General features: G+C 27.7%; 1 protein-coding gene across 2 annotated transcripts in view; it reads left to right on the forward strand.

The window, feature by feature from the left end:
* Window positions 1-1843: 1843 nt before the first annotated feature.
* LOC129960495 (transcription factor E2F2-like) overlaps window positions 1844-18939 on the forward strand; it is a 54115-nt gene continuing 37019 nt past the window's right edge. The window contains exons 1-2 of one of the 2 annotated variants that reach the window (XM_056073965.1): window positions 1844-2407; window positions 11647-11755. In XM_056073965.1, the coding sequence (XP_055929940.1) occupies window positions 2201-2407; window positions 11647-11755 (316 nt within the window). In that variant the 5' untranslated portion in view covers window positions 1844-2200. Of the gene's footprint in view, window positions 2408-4809; window positions 4913-11646; window positions 11756-18939 lie in introns of those variants that run through there. The other variant, XM_056073966.1, reaches the window with a different exon arrangement.

Below are 18939 nucleotides of genomic sequence, written 5' to 3' on the forward strand. Positions count from 1 at the left end.
ATCACGATTTGCGATCAATGCTGCCGCTTTAAGAGACTATATTACGTTCCTTTCTGAGGGAAGGGACAGACGAACAGAAAACAACAGCGCCGAACTTTCGAGAATGTTCGTGTTCCTCTACAAGTTTTTTTTTTTTTTTGTTTTAATGTTATTTCAATATTTTAATGAATTATGTTCGACAAAAGGGTTAACTTGTTAAAAAAACTTTAAAATATTTTTATTCGTTTTAAATGTATTCTGTGCGTAAAAATACTTTTTAAAGTATTTTAAAATGCGAAAAAAAAACCTTTCTTTTGATATCAATTGATTTAATGCCATGTCACTTTTTATGAAATTGATCAAATTTTTAGACCAATTTAATTGTAAGCCGAACAAAACTGCCAACAAACTCTATTAGAATATCACGAACAGAACTTAGGAAATAATGATATTAAAAAAGCGTTTATGTCATTTTTTTGGCTCAGATAAATGTACTCTGATTGTGCATGATTATTTTTCAATCAAATATTATCTCGTATTATTTTTATTTCAAATAATACCACATTATTTTTATTTTATGACATGCTTACTTGAAATTAAAATACATTTCAAACTGAGCAAAACGAAGTTAAAACTAACATTTGGAGATCTGACAGCGGGTACTGTATTTATTAACAGTTCTATCAACAATAGATTTATTTACCTAATGATAAAATATGAAAAAATTGATGCGATTAGAGTGGTCTATCTTTACTGTCTAATTGTGGATGCATTTTATTTTCATTTTGGAATTTGGAACTTATTGTTTCATCTAAAAATGCATGATTTTCAATATTTTACTTGGTTTAAAGTAGTCACTTGTTGAAACCTTCAGTTTTACAAATCATTTTTTGAAAAATTACATTTATCATGTTTGAAAACTTTATTTAGAAATGATTTCATCCGATCGTTTTATTTCCAAATTATTTATATAAAATGCAAAAATGACAACTTTCAAATTTCATTGATATAATAGAATATCGATATATCAATATATCGATATAACAGAATCATTGTGACTAATAAGCTGGGCAAGCAAGTAGGCTAGTATAAAATAAAATGACAAATTACATGAGTTTTTTTGTCCTGCTTTCTGACCGACAAATGATTGTGACCTGCCAATTCTTGTTCCTCTTTCTTCAGAATTTATAAAAAGTAAAAAAAAAAAAAACAAAAAAAAAACAGTTATTAAGTCTTACAGAAACTAGATATGAAATGCAACGATGGATTTTTTTCAGTCAATACTGACTAGGTTATTTGCCGACTAAGATTTAATCTTTATTGCATGCCTTTGAAATAAGAACTTAAAAGATTTCATAAATTAGTTGTTGTTTAAGTAGGGAAGTATGAATAGTTGCATTGTTATTGCACTTTTAAAATTCGTCCATTTTCAATCTTTTGGTTAAGCAGCTTTATCTTTAATCCAAAGTTAAATTAATCTTTGTTTAATAGCGATTTAAGCTAAACCGTTCGAAATCATGAAAAGGAGATGCAGGAGAGAGAATTTTTCAATGAGTTAATTAATTAAAATAACTGAAACAATGATTATTATTTAAAAATTGCCAACTGAATCATGACACTCAGATACGCATGTTTCCTCAAATGAAAAATATTTATTTTTTTGCCATTGATGACGAACATATCTGAAAAGGAATATTTAAAACGAAAATTCACTGCGTGAGCTTCCTTTCTACTCTTTGGCGAAACATTTTCTTGGCGCGAACTGACAGAAGAGGGGAAAAAATGCACACATTTCATTGGTTGCGAGAAAGGGAGGTTTGCCATAGAGTCTAACCATCCGTCAAGGAAACTGCCTGACCGCCTATTGTTGTTGCCTCCCCCCCTCCCTTCCTGTTCCTAACGGGAGATGCGAGATCTGTCACGGATGTGCTGAAGCCTAACTCTCTCTCTGGCCGCCACTGTGATCAGTAGTCGTGGGAGCTTTTCTGTGAGAATGGTTGTTATATATCCTTAAACATCTGCATTTCATTATGCTGGTTGAAAGTTTAACCGCTTTCTGAGCATTCTAAAAGACTCCTTATACATCTTCAAATCCATATTTTACCAAAAAATGTCACACTTTTAATAAGTTTATACAATAATTTTGATCCTTTCACTCGCCGCGATCGACGGGCTATTGTGAATTAAGATATCGAAGTATTGATCCCTAGTGCTGGTAGATATGTCTCGAATAATTACTGTTGGTAAACCATTTTCATATGAATCATCATCCCTCAAAACGCCCACTTTTAAAGAAATATCTCCAGCACCATGTTCTTATGATAGTACAAAAGATGAAACTCCACACCCGCCGATCCTTATGGATGAGTTCGGCCAAACACCAGATCACTATTACTTGGCTAGAAAACCTCCACCCTCATTTTTCCAGGTATTATATATCTACTTTTATTTCTTTTAAAAATTATAAATTTTTTATTCAATTGTTTTGTGATTTTGTTTATGCAACATGTCAAAGCATTCCGGGTTGGGAGGCGGACGTCATCAGGGCTGACCCCCTGGAGTGAATACCGACCCTCCCTATGAACAGTCCCGATATGATGTTTGAGATATAATTGTTTAGCTTATCTTAAACAGTGCAAGTTGTGGATTTGTATCTTGTGTAAATATTTATTGCTTTCCATTTTAAAATATTCCTCTTCCTTTGAGGGAGAGAAAGCGGATGTAAACAAATTTTATTCCTACTGTTTCGGAGCTGGAGATCTGTTAAATATGTGTGTATAATATAAGCATATTTACTGATTCCTCTTGATCAATCAAGATGATGAGCTTGAAGAATTACACACAAAAAAGAATTTTCAATTTGTATACACATAACAAAGCTGCACCAAGTTTACCCGCCAATTCTTTCTCACCTAAAATCTATTAACCATAAATGTTAGTTTTGTTGGACATGGTTAAGAGAGCATAAATCTTGGTTTTCTTGCAATTCAACATGAAGTGGATGTTTTTATAAATATCTAAAGAATCCAGACTTTTGCGATATTTATCTATATATATTTATATTGCTTTTCTCTTCTTCCCACATCACTTTTCCCTCTCAAAACTTCCGATACCGGGGATTTCTTTTTCGAATAAAACGTTTGCAGCTCATCATCTTAATTAAACTATTTCATTTAATTTGAAAGTATTCCTTGTTTTAAAATACTTTGGTGTTGTATAAAAGAATATTTTATTGAATAATCGACACTTTTATTTTTGTGATAATTGTAGTTGCTGATAATCTTTAAAAATGCTGTATACCAAAAAAAAAAAAAAAAAAAAGTCCGACTAACTGTTGAATGAAAAATATTTTGTTTCATTTGAAAGTTGTTGAAATCTACTGATCTTCAGAAATTCAATAGAAATTCTTACATTTTGATTCATTTTTTTTATTTCATTCAATCAAGAATTTTCAGTTGTTTGTTAAACACATTTTGATTTTTTAAATTCATGTTATAGTATAAAAACTTATCAATTTCTTGATAATATACGATTAAATTTGCAATTAAATTTATTGTTTGTATTAAAAATTCATACAATATATGTATATATGCATCTTGTGTTTTAATTTAATTTATATGAGCAGACTATTGTCACTCTGATTAAAAAGTTATTCATCTATTTCAAAACAAATATTTTTTATCATCAAATTATTTTATTGGTCTTTAATTACTCAGTTAAGCATAATAATAGCAGTGGGGTGATTTTATTTACTATGGTGTAAATATTTTGATATTTATTTTGTCTAATATGCATGAATCTTGTAATATCAAAAAGAAAATTTAGCTTTAATAGAGCCATTTAGTTAAAATCCTAATTCAGTGTGCCCCTTGCTACGCCAAGGATGCCAAGTCGCCAATAAAGATGGCGGACCAAATAAACAATTCTGTAAAACAATTACAGTTACCACTTTCTGCATTAAAATTATGATCTTTACTGATAAGTTTTGTTTTATCTGAGAATACCTTTTTTTTTAACCTTAAGGGCCTTTAACCTTATCGCTGCTTATCTTTACAATTTTGAAAGAAAGAACTTTTGCAGACCGGCTATGCCGGTCTGTTGTGTTGACAGTAAATTTAGAGCATGCCATGCCTTCGGCATCTGAAAAAGGTGCCGGGTAAAATTTTTTAATTAAAAAAACAACAACAACATTCTACGGCTTTGTTAACAGCGGGAGCTGGATCCTAGTAGCTTCGCTGGCACATTGAACATAAGGACTGTATGGATAACAGGAACAGTACTTAATCAAAAGCGAAGGAAGAAGCAATCAAATCATTCTCCGTACAAAATTTCAAACATGCATCCTTTTCCCAACTCGTAAAAAATGCATATATTCCACTCTCCCTTCATCCATTTTACAAGTTCAAAATATTACCTGCCATCCCATTCACCAGACATCCGTTCTTGAACAATTAGAGACATAACGAATTATCAAGGAAACCATCAGATCAGAAAAAGAATTACGAAAAGTGCTATGAATTCCATTGCAAAAGATTTTTAATTAATAATTCAGACGATATCAAAAAGCGCATACCAAGAGTTAAGAATAGAAAAAGAATAAATATTTTTTGTTCGTATTCACATTAAAAGTTACATTAGTGTCTTATTAGAAATAAAAAAAAAACCTTTTAATTATAATACAGAACTAAATAAAAAATTTTAATCGACATTTTTTTTTATTATTTTTAGTTAAACATTTTTCATAAAATAGTTGTAGTTCATGCACAACTCAACCACTGTAAAAAGTAGTAAACAAAACAGCATTAAGGTTGCTAAAGATCGTTTCGTTGAGTTACCAAATTGGCGACAAATTCGGGGTATACTAAAGTACAATTCAGCCGCCATTTATCGTAGGATGTACTCTTTTAACAGAGATCTAATGTTTGAAAAAGATGTGGGTAATTTATTTATAATTAAATTTAAAAAATTTCATCAACAAATCAGTTTAAAAATTTATAACTACTGTCTTGAAAGTTTTATTCCATTAGTTATGTATGCCTTTTTTTAATACAGTAAAGGAAATTACAAAATATTTATATCATTATGAGTCTTTCAAATTTCTAAAAATATGGATACTTGTAATATATATTTAAAAATATGCAATCATTATTATTCTGGTTTTATTAAAAAAAAAAAAAGCAAGGCCTAGTTAAAAAATGCAAAAGCCATTTATTGATAAAATTGGAACATGAGAAAATAAAAATATGATCAAACTACAATTCCTGAATTATTAAAAGTATATTTTGTGTATTAAATTTTAATTTAAATGGGTAGGGTAAATTTATAAAAAAATAATTTTCACATTTTAAAATAAATAATACCTTCAACTCTGGAAAATCCTTTTGACTGAAAAATAAATCCTTTACATTACAATTTAAACAAATATAAAAATTATACAGTTGTACCATATATAAGACAAATTATTTGATTCTTTTCATGTTATTTGTAATGGTTTTTATATTAGGTAGACTCATAGTTGTATCAAGTTTCAAAACATATTCTGTTTATTAACTTTTTATGATTATTTAGGATAATAGTTTCTCATCACAGGTGCAAAGAACCTATTCAATAAACCATTGCCACAGGTGATGGATTATTGGATAATAATTTTCTACCTTATATTTTGCCTGAAAAGATATAAAATTCCAAAATACCTGTCTCTTAATATTATTATGTTTTTCCTTGGATCAAGCCAACAAACAAAAAATTACCTGAAATTTGTGCTTTATTCTTTTGTCCTATAAGGATGTGAACAAATAGGAATAAAATTATATTTGCTTTCAGAATATGTTTTAATGTTAATCTTTCTCGTGATCTTCTACTTATTATTGTTCCTTTGGCTGTGAATCTGAAGCATTTTTAATTTTTAATTATACTAATAATTGTTAAATCATCATTTTGCACTAATATATAATATCCTTATATTTATTAATATATTTCTATATATATTAAATTTATTAATTTTTTAAAGGAAAAATTAAACCAAATATGGTTGAAATGTTTGTTTTTGAATTAATTTTGTAAAATCTCTTATAATTCATTAATTTAAAGAATATACAGAGCCACATCAAGGGGGGGGGGACCCAAATCGAATAGAAAGTTTATTTTACGTTTCCTTCTTTAATAAGCTTTTTTTATACAAAATATCAGTACAGTGTAGAATCCGTCAGTTTTATGTTAACTTCTTTATTAATCTATTGTATAAACACACACACACACAAAAAAAAATCTATATTTTATAGATTATTCTATATTTGTAGATTTATTACGAAAATCTATACTTCGTAAATATAGGGGCCCCCAAAGAAGTTTTTGCCCCTGGTCCCAATTAGGCTAAGTTGGGCAATGGGGACATGGATTTTATTCTATTAACATTTTCCATATTAACAACATTATTTAAAATTAATATTTTTATTTCTTTCAACAGGAATGTTATTGAAGATTTTTATTTAATGGTTTATATAAATTTATTAACTTATATAAGAAAATGAATAAAATAAATTACAAAGAAAGTAAATGGAAACATGTATTTATGCATATTATGATAATTTAGCCGCCTGTATACTCTGCAGTTGTAGTGAAGGTAAACAATAAATTCCAAAGTAAGGAATTAAAAATTAATTGCATGAAAAGTAGAAAAGGAATAATATATGCATTAATGCATTCTGTGATTTTAAAAATGCAGGGAATAAATAAAATTCTTTTGTCCGTTTTGAGTGTAGCAGTGATAAAAGTAACAACAACAGAAAAAATCTCTTTTTCTTGAATTGAAGAGCTTGTTAGCAGCAAAAAGCTAGGAATCCATTTAGATAAAATATACCATTAAGATAAGTTCTATAAAGGTTTTGCAGGCATTCCATGTAGATAAGCATGGCTTCAATCTGAGTGTTTTTTTTTAAAGGACATTTTTTTTTTTTTGCTTTTTACTGTAATTACTAACTTTTGAAGTTTTCTTTTATCTTTCAATTGTTAACATCTTTACAGTATCAGATATGATGACATTTTGCTGTCTGTGAAGTTCAGACAGTCTTGATTAGTGTATCCAATTTGTAGAAAATAAATTTCTGAAAGAAAAATCTATTTATCTCTTGCATATCTATCAATTATTTAGCTTTATGAAGAATCTATGGAAAAAAGAGTGAGAGAAAGGGAGAAAAAGTATTGATAGCATATGTAGACAATCATACGGGGTATTTCTTCTTGATAAGTATGGATATTATACGCAGAGATTATAGGAACATTCGCTGTTCTGAGTTTTTGAAACCTTATTATTTACAAATATTATGTAATTTGAATTATGTTTATATATGTGTTATAAACCTACCAAATGTATTGAATACATTTAAAGCAGTATATAAAACTTTAATATTTAAGGCCTTTTAGTGCTTCTTACTGTTATGGAGTAAAAAAAATTAATAATTTATAATTCTTTTCATATAATTAGATAAAATGTATTCTGAATAATTTGATGGTGTATGAATGAGATGAAATAAATTATAGTAATTCTTAATTGCTTAAAGGAGCAAATTCATTAGAATTTTTCAAAGGAATAAAGTTAGTAGTTCCCTTGAAATTATTGTAAAATTTTTTATAAAAATTGCAAAATTTTTTGATGAAGAACTTCATATTAATATTTTTAATGGAATTAATTCGATTGGATTTTATTACCAAGTTCTATAATCTTGAGTTCAGCAGTTGGGTCTGGTAAAAATGAATTAAAAATTTTAATTTGACTAAAAATTTAAAAAAAACTAAGAAGAACTGTATTATTTTAATTGTTTTTTGATGAAAATTTAGCAGTATGGTTCTGGTATTCCACAGAAAGGTTAGAATTGTCAAGAAATTTTCTTCACCTAAAATGATGAAGGAAAAGTAGTCTTTTGCAGTGTAAAAATTTAACAAAGTGTTAAAGGCCAATTTGAACCAACTAATCTATTCAATTCAAATACTATAATTATTTCACTGTCTTTAGTAATTTGCAGTTAGTAGATGTATTCTTAGAATACCAGGCAAAACTATTTATTTGAAGACAAGATGCACTTAAAAATGTTTTCTTAAATACCTGATTTTCTTTTCTCACAAAATTCATGTTTTATGCACAAAATTAACTACAGAAGCCACTAGAAATTTCATGAAAACTTGATAATATTTCAGTATCTAAAATTAAGAAATTGATTATCTTGTAACAATAAAAATTACATTTATATAAAAGAGCCTGAAGTCGAAAGATATTTAAGGAAAGTTGATCTAAATAATATCTTCAAAAGTAAGGAAATTAAAGAAAAAAACTGAAATTTTCCAATGTATTAATTGTAATATTCCAAGTCACATCTTTGTAAAATATATTTTTTATATGCAATGTTAGTAATTGAATAAAAAAACTACACACACACAGAGAGAGAGAGAGATTTTATTTTTATTTATTAATTGTATAAAAAAATTTATTCACATTTTTTAATCATCATGTGTTGAGATTTTTAAATGTACATTTATATTCTATTAAAATTTGAAGCCATTTTTAAAAGTGTAGCAAATTGTATAAATAGAATGCAGGATATATGACTATCTAAAAAAATTAAAGGAAATGGGGAAAGAAAAAAAAAAAAAAAAAAACCTTGGAATATTTTTGTTGAAATTAGTCTTTATCCTGAAGTAAAGATTTATCTGAAATATTTCAAAATAAGATTTGTAATGAAGTGTTAAATTTTTTTTCTCTCTCTACTCTTCATGCATTAACCTAAGAGATCATTTCTAGCAAACAAAAGTTAAGCTTGGGTTACTGTAATTTTTGAAATTACTATAGGAAGTATTAAAATAATTATTATATCAATTGCATGTAATTTGCTATAGCATGAAATAATTACAGAATATTGCTACACACTTTTTAATGTTGCCAAAAATCAGTTAATAGCATTATTTTAAAATACAATCTATCAATTATTTCAAGGTCTTGTAAAGTTATTTATGACCTATTATGTATTTAAAAATGTTTACACATAAAGTAATAAACCCATACATCTAATTTAAACAAAAATACAAATGCTTGAATGTAATATTAAAAAGGAATTAATGCATTTACACGTGTTCAATACAAAGTTTGGAATTCAATATTGTTGATGAAAATAAGGAATCAAATAGAACTAATTATGCTCAGAAAAGAGAAGGATAAAATGCATTTTAAAATATCTTGTCATAGTTTAGTTACTATCTTACTATTCAATTTATAGGAACTTCTCCTTTTTCACCATCTTGTTACTATGTGTAGCGATGCATTTGAGTGGTACTCAGTCAGTAGCAGAAGTTTTTTTTTGCTCCTCACTTATCATCAATGATTTAGGAATTATTAATAATGTCCGAGATGTGGCATTTTTTCATTCTGAGACTATGGCAGTTTATAATATTATGTTAATGCACTAAAATTTTGTTCTTATAATACCTCCTAAGACTGTTAGTGCATGTATAACTCCCTGTTACTATTCCCTGAATGCATAATATTTGATAACATAAAGAAATTCCCTTCCTAAATTCTGGACTGAAAATATTTTCTGATGTTGTTTCTGCCATTTGACGAAGATGTTTATAACTTAAATTTCCATTAAAATGTAGCATGCTTATTCAACTCGTAATAACGATGCTAGAATTTTTGTTTAACCCTGCTGTTCATATTTACTACATATATATAACATTCAGATCAATAGGATCAGAACATTTAATTCTCACTTCAGGAACCTTTGTTCTTTCTGTTTTCAGAAAAATATCATATTTTGAGATAAATAAGAATTGTTTTAATTTAATAAATACGATATAAATGAAAAGTAATACAATAAATATCTAAAAATAAATGTTATATACCTAAAATTAAAAAAAAATTATTAGAATCTTACCTCCTTGATATTTTCTATTTAAGCAAAAATATGCTATATGGAGCTTGCATATAATTTTTAAAAATAACTCTTGCACAGTTTATTTCTTTTATTATGATTGTTTGATGAAGTGCTCATGCTCACCAAGAAATAGTTTTTATTGTTAATTTATAATTGCTTGTTACTCAATTATAAATTTAACAATGAAAATTGAGTATAAACCATTTTATCTCTTATCGTGTACTTTTTATAGTATATTACATAACTCTTAATTTCTGGGGAGATATCATTTTTACTGAATTTTTTTGATTTGCCTAATTCTTCTAAAACAGCCTTTCTTTAGTCAGTTTGTTTTCAATTTATTTGCTGCTTACTGATGTCCATAGAATAAATGAGTTGCAAGTAGAATTATTATAAAACAAAATTTTAGATCAGCTATTTGTTTTCTTTTTATAAGTGTATGTATTCAAAAGTTGATCAAAAATTTCCACTGCTCTTTTACTAGTATTGTAATCAAATATCATATCTGGGTTTTTGTATGGTCTGTTACAAATTGATTTATCAAGATATATGTTCTTAAGAGTGACATCTTGACTGAATTTCTAGCTATTTTTCTAGCCAACAGGATAAAGTTCATTTGTGCAACTTTTTTGTTGAGAATTTGCTTTATTATCCAAATGAATACCTGACAAGAACTTTTTATTCTTTCTAGTTGAATTAATGATAAACAGTGCAAGATTCTAAGAGAGAAAACAGTGTTGAATTATAGTGACCCGAGAGATACCTTAATACAGTTAAAAAAAACTATAGAAAATATATAAATAAATGAAAAACTTTTCAGATAAATAAAATTTTAGCCTCAACAACAAAGTTGCAAAATATTTCTAAAATAACTTCATATACCATTTTTCATAAGCAGTTTACAAAATGTTTTAGATCAAATTGATCTGAACAGAATGGCAATGTTATGCCATTAAAACATAAGGGTGCAAGTCCATTTTTCTTCATTTCCAAAACCTGCTGTGAATCAAATGTTGAAGTATCCCTATTGTTTTTGATATACATGCAAGGACAGATTGAATCTTCCTTGGACAATGCTAATCTCATGCCCTCTTTTCCCCACGAAACTTAAAATTCAAATATTTTTTTTTATTGATTTTAATTTGATATTTATATATATGTAAATGGTTTTAAGTAGAAAATTTTGATGAACCAAAATAGCAAAATGCTTAATTTCAAATCATTTACTAAAAAGTTGTTTTGTTTGCATATAATATAAAATATGCTATTAAGTTATTTTAATCAAAATAGTAAAAAACTTCTTACACAATCTTGATGATATTTAATAATAGGATTGGATGCATTTTAAAATTGTGGAGTACTTTATAATCATTTTTCAGTAATTACATTGAATCATTGTATAAAAATTGCAAATGGCAATGAATTAAGAAATATTACTAGAATAACATTCAAAAATTAATTGATACATTTACATAATTTGAATAAGGTGGGTTGTATGACCCACAAGATTTAAAAACTTTCAAAAAAATGAAAAGAAAAATAAATAAATAAAAAAAAATGAAAAGAAAAAAAAAATCCCAGGGCTCCAGATTTGGGGCTTCAAAACATTTGCCTATTTAATAATCTGGCCCTGTATACATATATATTGTGTACCAAATTATCAATCTCTATATTCATTGCTAACTGAGTCAATTTTGTATTTCATGGAGAACAGTTCTAATATTTCAGAAATTTTATTTTTTAGGTTAAAAGAAAACTTGATTTGCATTCTGTGGGATCTTCTAAAGGTGAAAGTAAACGACCAGCCAAAACCAGACAGAAAAATAAAGCCACTGTTTCTGAAAAACCTAAAGGTATTTGTTCATCAAAATTCAGATTTAAATTACTTGCTTCCTATTTTATTTTATTCTTATTTAAAATCCTTTATATCCTGGATAAATTTAACAATTTTTTAAATTATGCATTGCATAAATTTTGGTATAGAATAATCCCAGGAAAGAGAAAGCACTTTTTAAATTAAAATAATTTAATTAATAAGTAAAAAAAAACACTCACACACACAACCAATATTTGACTTCATCTGCTATCTATTGCTTGCTGTTGAACTTTGTCCACCAAGTCTTTGTGAATACTCCTTGGGAAAAAGTATTATATTTTGAATGTATAGCAGAGCTTTTTTACAACTGTCAGGATATTTAAGGTTAATTTGCAAAGACTATTTCATTTAATTCTATCCAAATGTATGGCCAGCTTTTTCTGCCTTTAGATCAAAAGCGATTAATGAAGCATTGCATGAAGGTCTAAATGTAAATAATAAAATACTCTTTTAAATAGCAAATTTTGAGTGGACTTGCAAATCTTCAAATTTCTGTACTCTAATCTGGAAAAATAAATAGAAGTTTTGGATAAGCCACAAATGTCATAGATTGTAAATAAATCTTGCATGTCTATCGTGCAATGTAATTTCTGATGACCTACTAGTAATGTTTAGGCAGGATAACAGGGTTTCAGTTTGAAACCCAGTTTCTCTGAATAATTCTTGTGCAAGCGTTCTGGTGCACATTAAATGCATTGAGGTCAAATGTGCTGCCACTGTTTTGGTGGGGAAGCTTAGCTCAAATGTCATCCTCATCATCTGACCACAATTCAAAATCATGAGGTCTCTTCCAAAGCAGTCCAAGATGTAAAGAGATGGGCTACACAAAATTTGGTATGAAACAAAATGTAAATAGAAATAATATAAATGGGATCTGAACTCCTGGACATGACCCCAAATAGGACCGAATATTATAATATTGAAATTGCAAAATTTTCATTATATGTACACATGTCAAATTTTTCAGTATTTGCTAGGAAAAACTTGTGTGGAACTCCTGATTTAAATAATTTCAAAGAAATAGGTAAATAATTATTTTAAATTGTTTCGTTTTATTTGTCATCTGCTGGACAAATAAAAAGAAAAATCAATTTTGTTGAGAATCAAAATATTTTCATGTCACATGTTAGCTTGCTAGTATGCTAATATTAAAAGAAATATGTATATTTATTATTTGAAAATAAGGTTTGTTATATTTTGAAATTTTTAGTAACAAACATATTAAATGTGAACCTATCTTTATTAATTTTTAATTATTTGGGTAAAAATTACAAAGTTGTGTGGAGCTATCTAGTGCTCCTCTGAATGCTCACTGAATGGAAAAATGTTTTTTTATCATTAAAACTATTTGTTATTTAACTTACAAAACCTTACTTATGTTTTAATCCAATGTTAGAAAAGCTTGAAGTACGTGTTATATAACAGAAATTTTGTTACACATCAAATCGTCTATTTCTGGCAGTATGATTGAAATGCAATATACATGAAAACACAAAAATTTAATATCAACATTAAATGGAATGCCAATACACATGTAAATAAGTTTATTTCTTTTAAATTTATAGAATATTTTTAATGTAAAAAGATGCTTTTATGTAAAATATTATAATTCACAAAACCCTATTAATGTGTGCAATTTTATTTTTAATTTAAAAGAGAATATCAGTTGCACCAAATGATATTAAATCTTGTAGCTTCAAAAAATTAAAGACTACTAAACTTTTTGAAGTTCTCAAAAACTTAAATTTTTGCATAAGTTGTTGATAACTTTCGAAGAATGATATGAAATCTAGCTAAGCATTTCAAGTGGTAACTTGTAAGAAAATAAATTAGATAATTTAAAAATATCTAAAATTTTCCTTCTGTAAGAAAAGCAATGCTGATGACAAAATAAATCTTTTTTTTATGTGTGGAAACAGTTATTAATTCATAAAAAAATGACATTTTAATTGCAATGAACAGTATGGAAACCTTCCTTTATTGTTCATAGCATTTATGAGTTATATTTGAAGAAAATAGGTTCATTAGTTTAGATTTCTTTACCATAAAAATATCTTTTAAAATTCACTTCTATTTCTTTTGATTAATGAATGTATTCTTTACACAACTGGCTTTAGAAATCATATGTAGTATTCTTGAAAAGGCATTAGATTTTTATACAACTGGAAATAAAAATGTTGTTGGAGCCACAAGTAGTGGGACCATTTTTAAGCTTTCCAATAGTATCATTGAGCAGAAAAGAAATGGAATTTGGATTACTGCTTTGTTGGAATCAGAGTTTGAAGAATAAGTTGAAGATTGTTCAAAAACTGTTTCATGCTGAATGATATAAATATCTTAATAGCATACTGAAGTATTAGGTACATGACAACATGCATCTTGCAACTTTACCCATTCATGTTACGTTGCTACTGAATCTGTATTGAAATTTTTTATAATGTAGCCCCTTTTTTATATTGCTAATTTTTCTGTGAAACTATTTTTATTATGTTATTATATTTTTACCTAAAGAGTATGAAAATATATACAAATTAATATTTGAAGTAAAAAAAAAAAAAAAAAATGAAATTATTTTTTTAAAAAGTTGTTAAAGTAATTTTACTTAAAATGCGCTTCAGTCAAAAGTACAACTTGCAAACAATTTATTTATTGACTATTAAATTATTCAAAATTAATAGAAAAGAGGGAAACTGTTAGTAATACAAATAAAATAGTTCATATATTAATATTTTTGCAATTTAAAAATGTTTTAATCATTATTTATAATTTTTATTTCAATATTTTAGACATTTGCTGATAATTTGGGTTGGACCAAATTAGTTTAGAATTTCAGTATCTGTATCTGATCTGACCTTTGTGTTCTAGTTTGGATTTGGAATTGAATTATTATGAATGAGTGATATTTCTGGCATAATTGGTTTAAATTTGTCCTGATGAAATATTTTATGATTTTTGTGATACTCGGATATTTTCTAAACAGAAAAGGTTCTATTGGTCATTTTATTTATTTATTTGTATTTATTGTTTACCAGCCGCCTTTGGCGACCAGCCGGTTAGCCAATCTTAATGCTCATTAAGATTTCAATAATTAAATATTTTATGTATTTCCTACTTTAATAGCTTCTTCCTCAAAATATTTCAAAACTTCAAATTTTGATAGTCATATAATTCACTCATAATATTATAAAGGCCTTCAGTCATAACGTAATATGTATCTCATTAATTTTCTGTTAGCTCCTTAGAATTTATGCTTTAAATTAAAGTGGAAATGATTAATCTGCAATTAATCTAATAATATTTTTTACTGAAACAAAGCATTTTTTTAATAATATTATTACTGAAAACAGAGTGACTGAGCATTTAAACCTTATGGGCACTAAAGAATATATTTCTTAATTTATGTAATATCTCCAGAATTTGTTAACAAAATTTTCTAAGATCATCATGAGCAGATCGATTAATTAACAATGTTTGATTTTAAATGCATCAAACACTAAGAAAAAATAAACAGAATCGTTTAAAATAATCGGTCGAAAACAGGTTAAAATAAAACTACTTAAAAAACGATGCACTTAAAACTATAAGCATATACAAAAAATATGACTAACATAAATACAATTTAATTACAAAAGCATAAAACTCACCTAAAAATAATTTAGGTAAAAGTGAATTATAGTGTGCCCCCTGCTGCTGCGGTAACAATGCCACGTCGCCAATAAAGATGGCGGACAAAATAAACAAGCACTTCCGCGAACAGTTACAGTTACTATTTCCCGCCATAAAATTAAGATTTTTTACTGATAAACATTGTTTTTTCCCCCCATACTGCCCGGTGCCTTCTATAGATGCCGAAGCACCGGGCAGAATTTTTTAACCTAAAAAAAATCCTACGGCTTCGCTAGCAGCGGGAGCGGGAACCTAGTAGCTTCGCTGGCACATTGAACACAAGGACACTGTGTGGATAACAGAAACAGAACATAACCAAAAGAAAAGAAAGAACGGAGAACGAAGCAATCGGATCATTCTCCATACAAAATTTCAAACAAACATCCTTTTCCCAACTTCATCAACTCGTAAAAAAATATATTCCACTCACTCTTCATCCATTCTGCCGGTTCGATATCAAACCATTCTCAATTCAAAATTTCAAACAAGTATCCTTTCCTAACTTCATCAACTCGTAAAAAAATATATATCTACATATTTAACTCACCCTTCCTCCATTCTACAGGATAGAAATACTCCCGACATAACAAATTATGAAGGGAACCAACCGTTAGAACACCAAAAGAATTACGAGAACTGCGAAGAATTCCATTGCAGCTCTTTTAAAGTGAGAATGCAGACGATTTTTGAAAGCGCATACTGACGATTAAAAATTGCAAAAGAATAAATATTTTCTGTTCGTATTCACATTAAAAAAAAGAAAATAACTTTTAATTATTAGCTTAACTTTATTTATTAAACTTTTAATTATAATAAAGACCAAAATTAAAATCTTTAATCGATATTTTTTAATTTAACATTTTTTTATAATATAGTTTTGTAGTTTATGTACAACTCAACCATTGCAAAAAGTAGTAAACAAAACAGCATTAGGTTGCTAGAAGAGCGTTCCGATGGGTTGCAGTATTGGCGACAAACTCGGGGGCACACCATTCTTCACTTTATCCATAATTTAAATCAAGTCCGCATCCGTTGAAAATAGTTGTCAACAATCAGAACACAATGCGCATGCGGGAATTTTCAACGCCAGTTATGGCTACGCAAATGCGTGAATTTTCTACCCTAGTTGGGGTAACGCTACGCAGATTAGAAATTTTTAATTCCCTTTATTCTGTTTTATTTTAATTCAAAAGTACTTCAGAATGAATCTGAAAGATCGATTCATTAACAATGTTTAATTTTAAATGTATCAAACACTAAGAAAATAAACAGAATCGTTTGAAACAATCGGCCGAAAATATATTAAGCCAATCCTTGTTAGCGTGGGAAAAAAAACTGAAGCCTTACTCATTTGGCGGTGGGGAAATGAAAAGATTTTTTTTGGCGGGAAAGTTAGTTTTTAATTAATAATAAAAATTCTAATTAAAAATTCAAAATAGGGACCCCAGGTGCACATTCCCGAACTCCAAGGTATGCATGTGCTAAATTTGGTAGCTGTAGGTCGAACGATCTGGCCTGTAGAGCGCCAACACGCACACATTGAGCTTTATATAAGTATTGATTAAAGCTGGTTAGTAAAATAGAAAATTTTATAATATACTGCTACTATTATAATTGTAAAATTTTTTAAAAAAAAACCCATTCTTCAAAATTTTTGAAGATCGTTATTTTTTTTATTTTATTTCCCCTTTTATACTATGAAGGATAAAAGGAACATAGAGAATTATGTGTAATTGAAATCGATTAGGGATAAAAATTTCCTTATATATATAAAAAAAATCAGCAAGAAACATAATAAAATATGTTTATAAGTAAAAAGTGGGCATTTTTAAAAAAAATCTTTTTTGTAGAATTTGATACCTTATTATTATTTTCACTCAATTTGGATTGTCTCTGCATTAGATTTATTTTTGTGCTGAAGGGAGACAGTTCTGTCCTTTTGATAGCAATTCATTTCTCTTGTGTAATTTTAGGGGTCTTTTTAATTTTTTGTAAATAGATAATAAAAAAAAATTCATGTCAAAATGAGAAGAAAAAGGAAGGAAACATTTTCTGCATGCCATATTTATAGTGCAGTTTCTTATTGAATATTTTGAAAAATGATTATGTACTTTTAATACATAGTTATAACTATTCAGATGACTAAGTAATAAAATGCATTTCAAAGTAAATAAGTTCTTTTGAAAATGTACAATATTTTTTATTGAATCTACCAGCTTCAATAAAAAAAGAGTCGTATGCAATGAATTTTCTATGTGTTAAATGCTTTGAAAGTTGATACATCTATTATGCAAAGGTCTGTAAAATTTTCTCAGGGCCTGTTTATGAAAGTGCAGTTATGAAGTTAATTCAGATTCATTATACAAGTTAGTAGAAAACGGTAAATGGATCATAAACATATACAACTTTCTAAACAATAATAAAATGATTAATAGTTTTTGATTCTAATAATGAATGAAAACGAAAAGTTTTTGCACTTGATTAGGCACAGAAAGAATGGGAAAGGGGGATTACTGTCTGTATGAAGTAAATTTTCTAAGATTTTTCCATGAATATTCTGTACGAAAGATATGGACATCTGTTTTCTTACAAGACTAAAAGAATTAAAAAAAAATATATAAACATTTTTTGATATCTTATGAATATAAAATTTCAGAAGTAACTGTCAGATATTCAGCAAATAAGAAATGTTACATCTATCTTAATACTTTGAATATTCGTGATGCAAACATACCAAGAGGAAAAAAACTGTGATATAACGGTGCCTTATACTTTCATCAGGCCACGGATAAATTTGGATTTGGTGCAGTGTAAGGATATCAACTTTGTTATATTTATGTTATATATTAAATCATAGTTCATATTTACTGATACGTTTTTAAAATTGATTTTAATATAAAAATTGAATTCATTCCCAAAATTAATGACTCATTATAATGAGTACCCGCAAAAGAATTGCCCCTGCCCTGCCTCTTGCAACAACACTGGAAGAAACTAAGGTTAAATCCCAATGCCCATCACAGGTCACGGTACAATCTGTAATGTAGAATGTGTGCCCTGTCATCAGAGTGAAGGTAGCAATCTCTGTGCCATTACTTTACCCACCAAGTAAGTGAGAACCAACCCTTTCAATAATGAGTAAAATAAATTTAATGTTACAATACTTTTCCTTCTTTCTTATACTTTTCCTACTCACAATCTCTTTCAGAAAGGCAGAAAAAATTGCTGTTAATTTTTTTTACAAAAATGTTTTGTTACAATTTATAAATAAGAAAATAAGTGGGGCAATGATGAATAGAAAGCTGGTAATGTAGAATAACTTATTCAGGAAATTTTATACGTGGCAAGATGATATTCATTTAAGCATGACAAGATGATTTTGACATATTTTTTGTTGTTGTTTTTTTTGCTTACAAATATTGGAGAATCTTTTTTCTTTCTTTTTTTTTTTTCTGTGTGATTTCATTTGAGACTGAGTCTTGTTGCTTTGATGCA

The sequence above is a fragment of the Argiope bruennichi genome, chromosome X2 (genome assembly GCF_947563725.1).
Source record: "Argiope bruennichi chromosome X2, qqArgBrue1.1, whole genome shotgun sequence".
In the NCBI taxonomy this organism is placed as follows: Eukaryota; Metazoa; Arthropoda; class Arachnida; order Araneae; family Araneidae; genus Argiope; species Argiope bruennichi.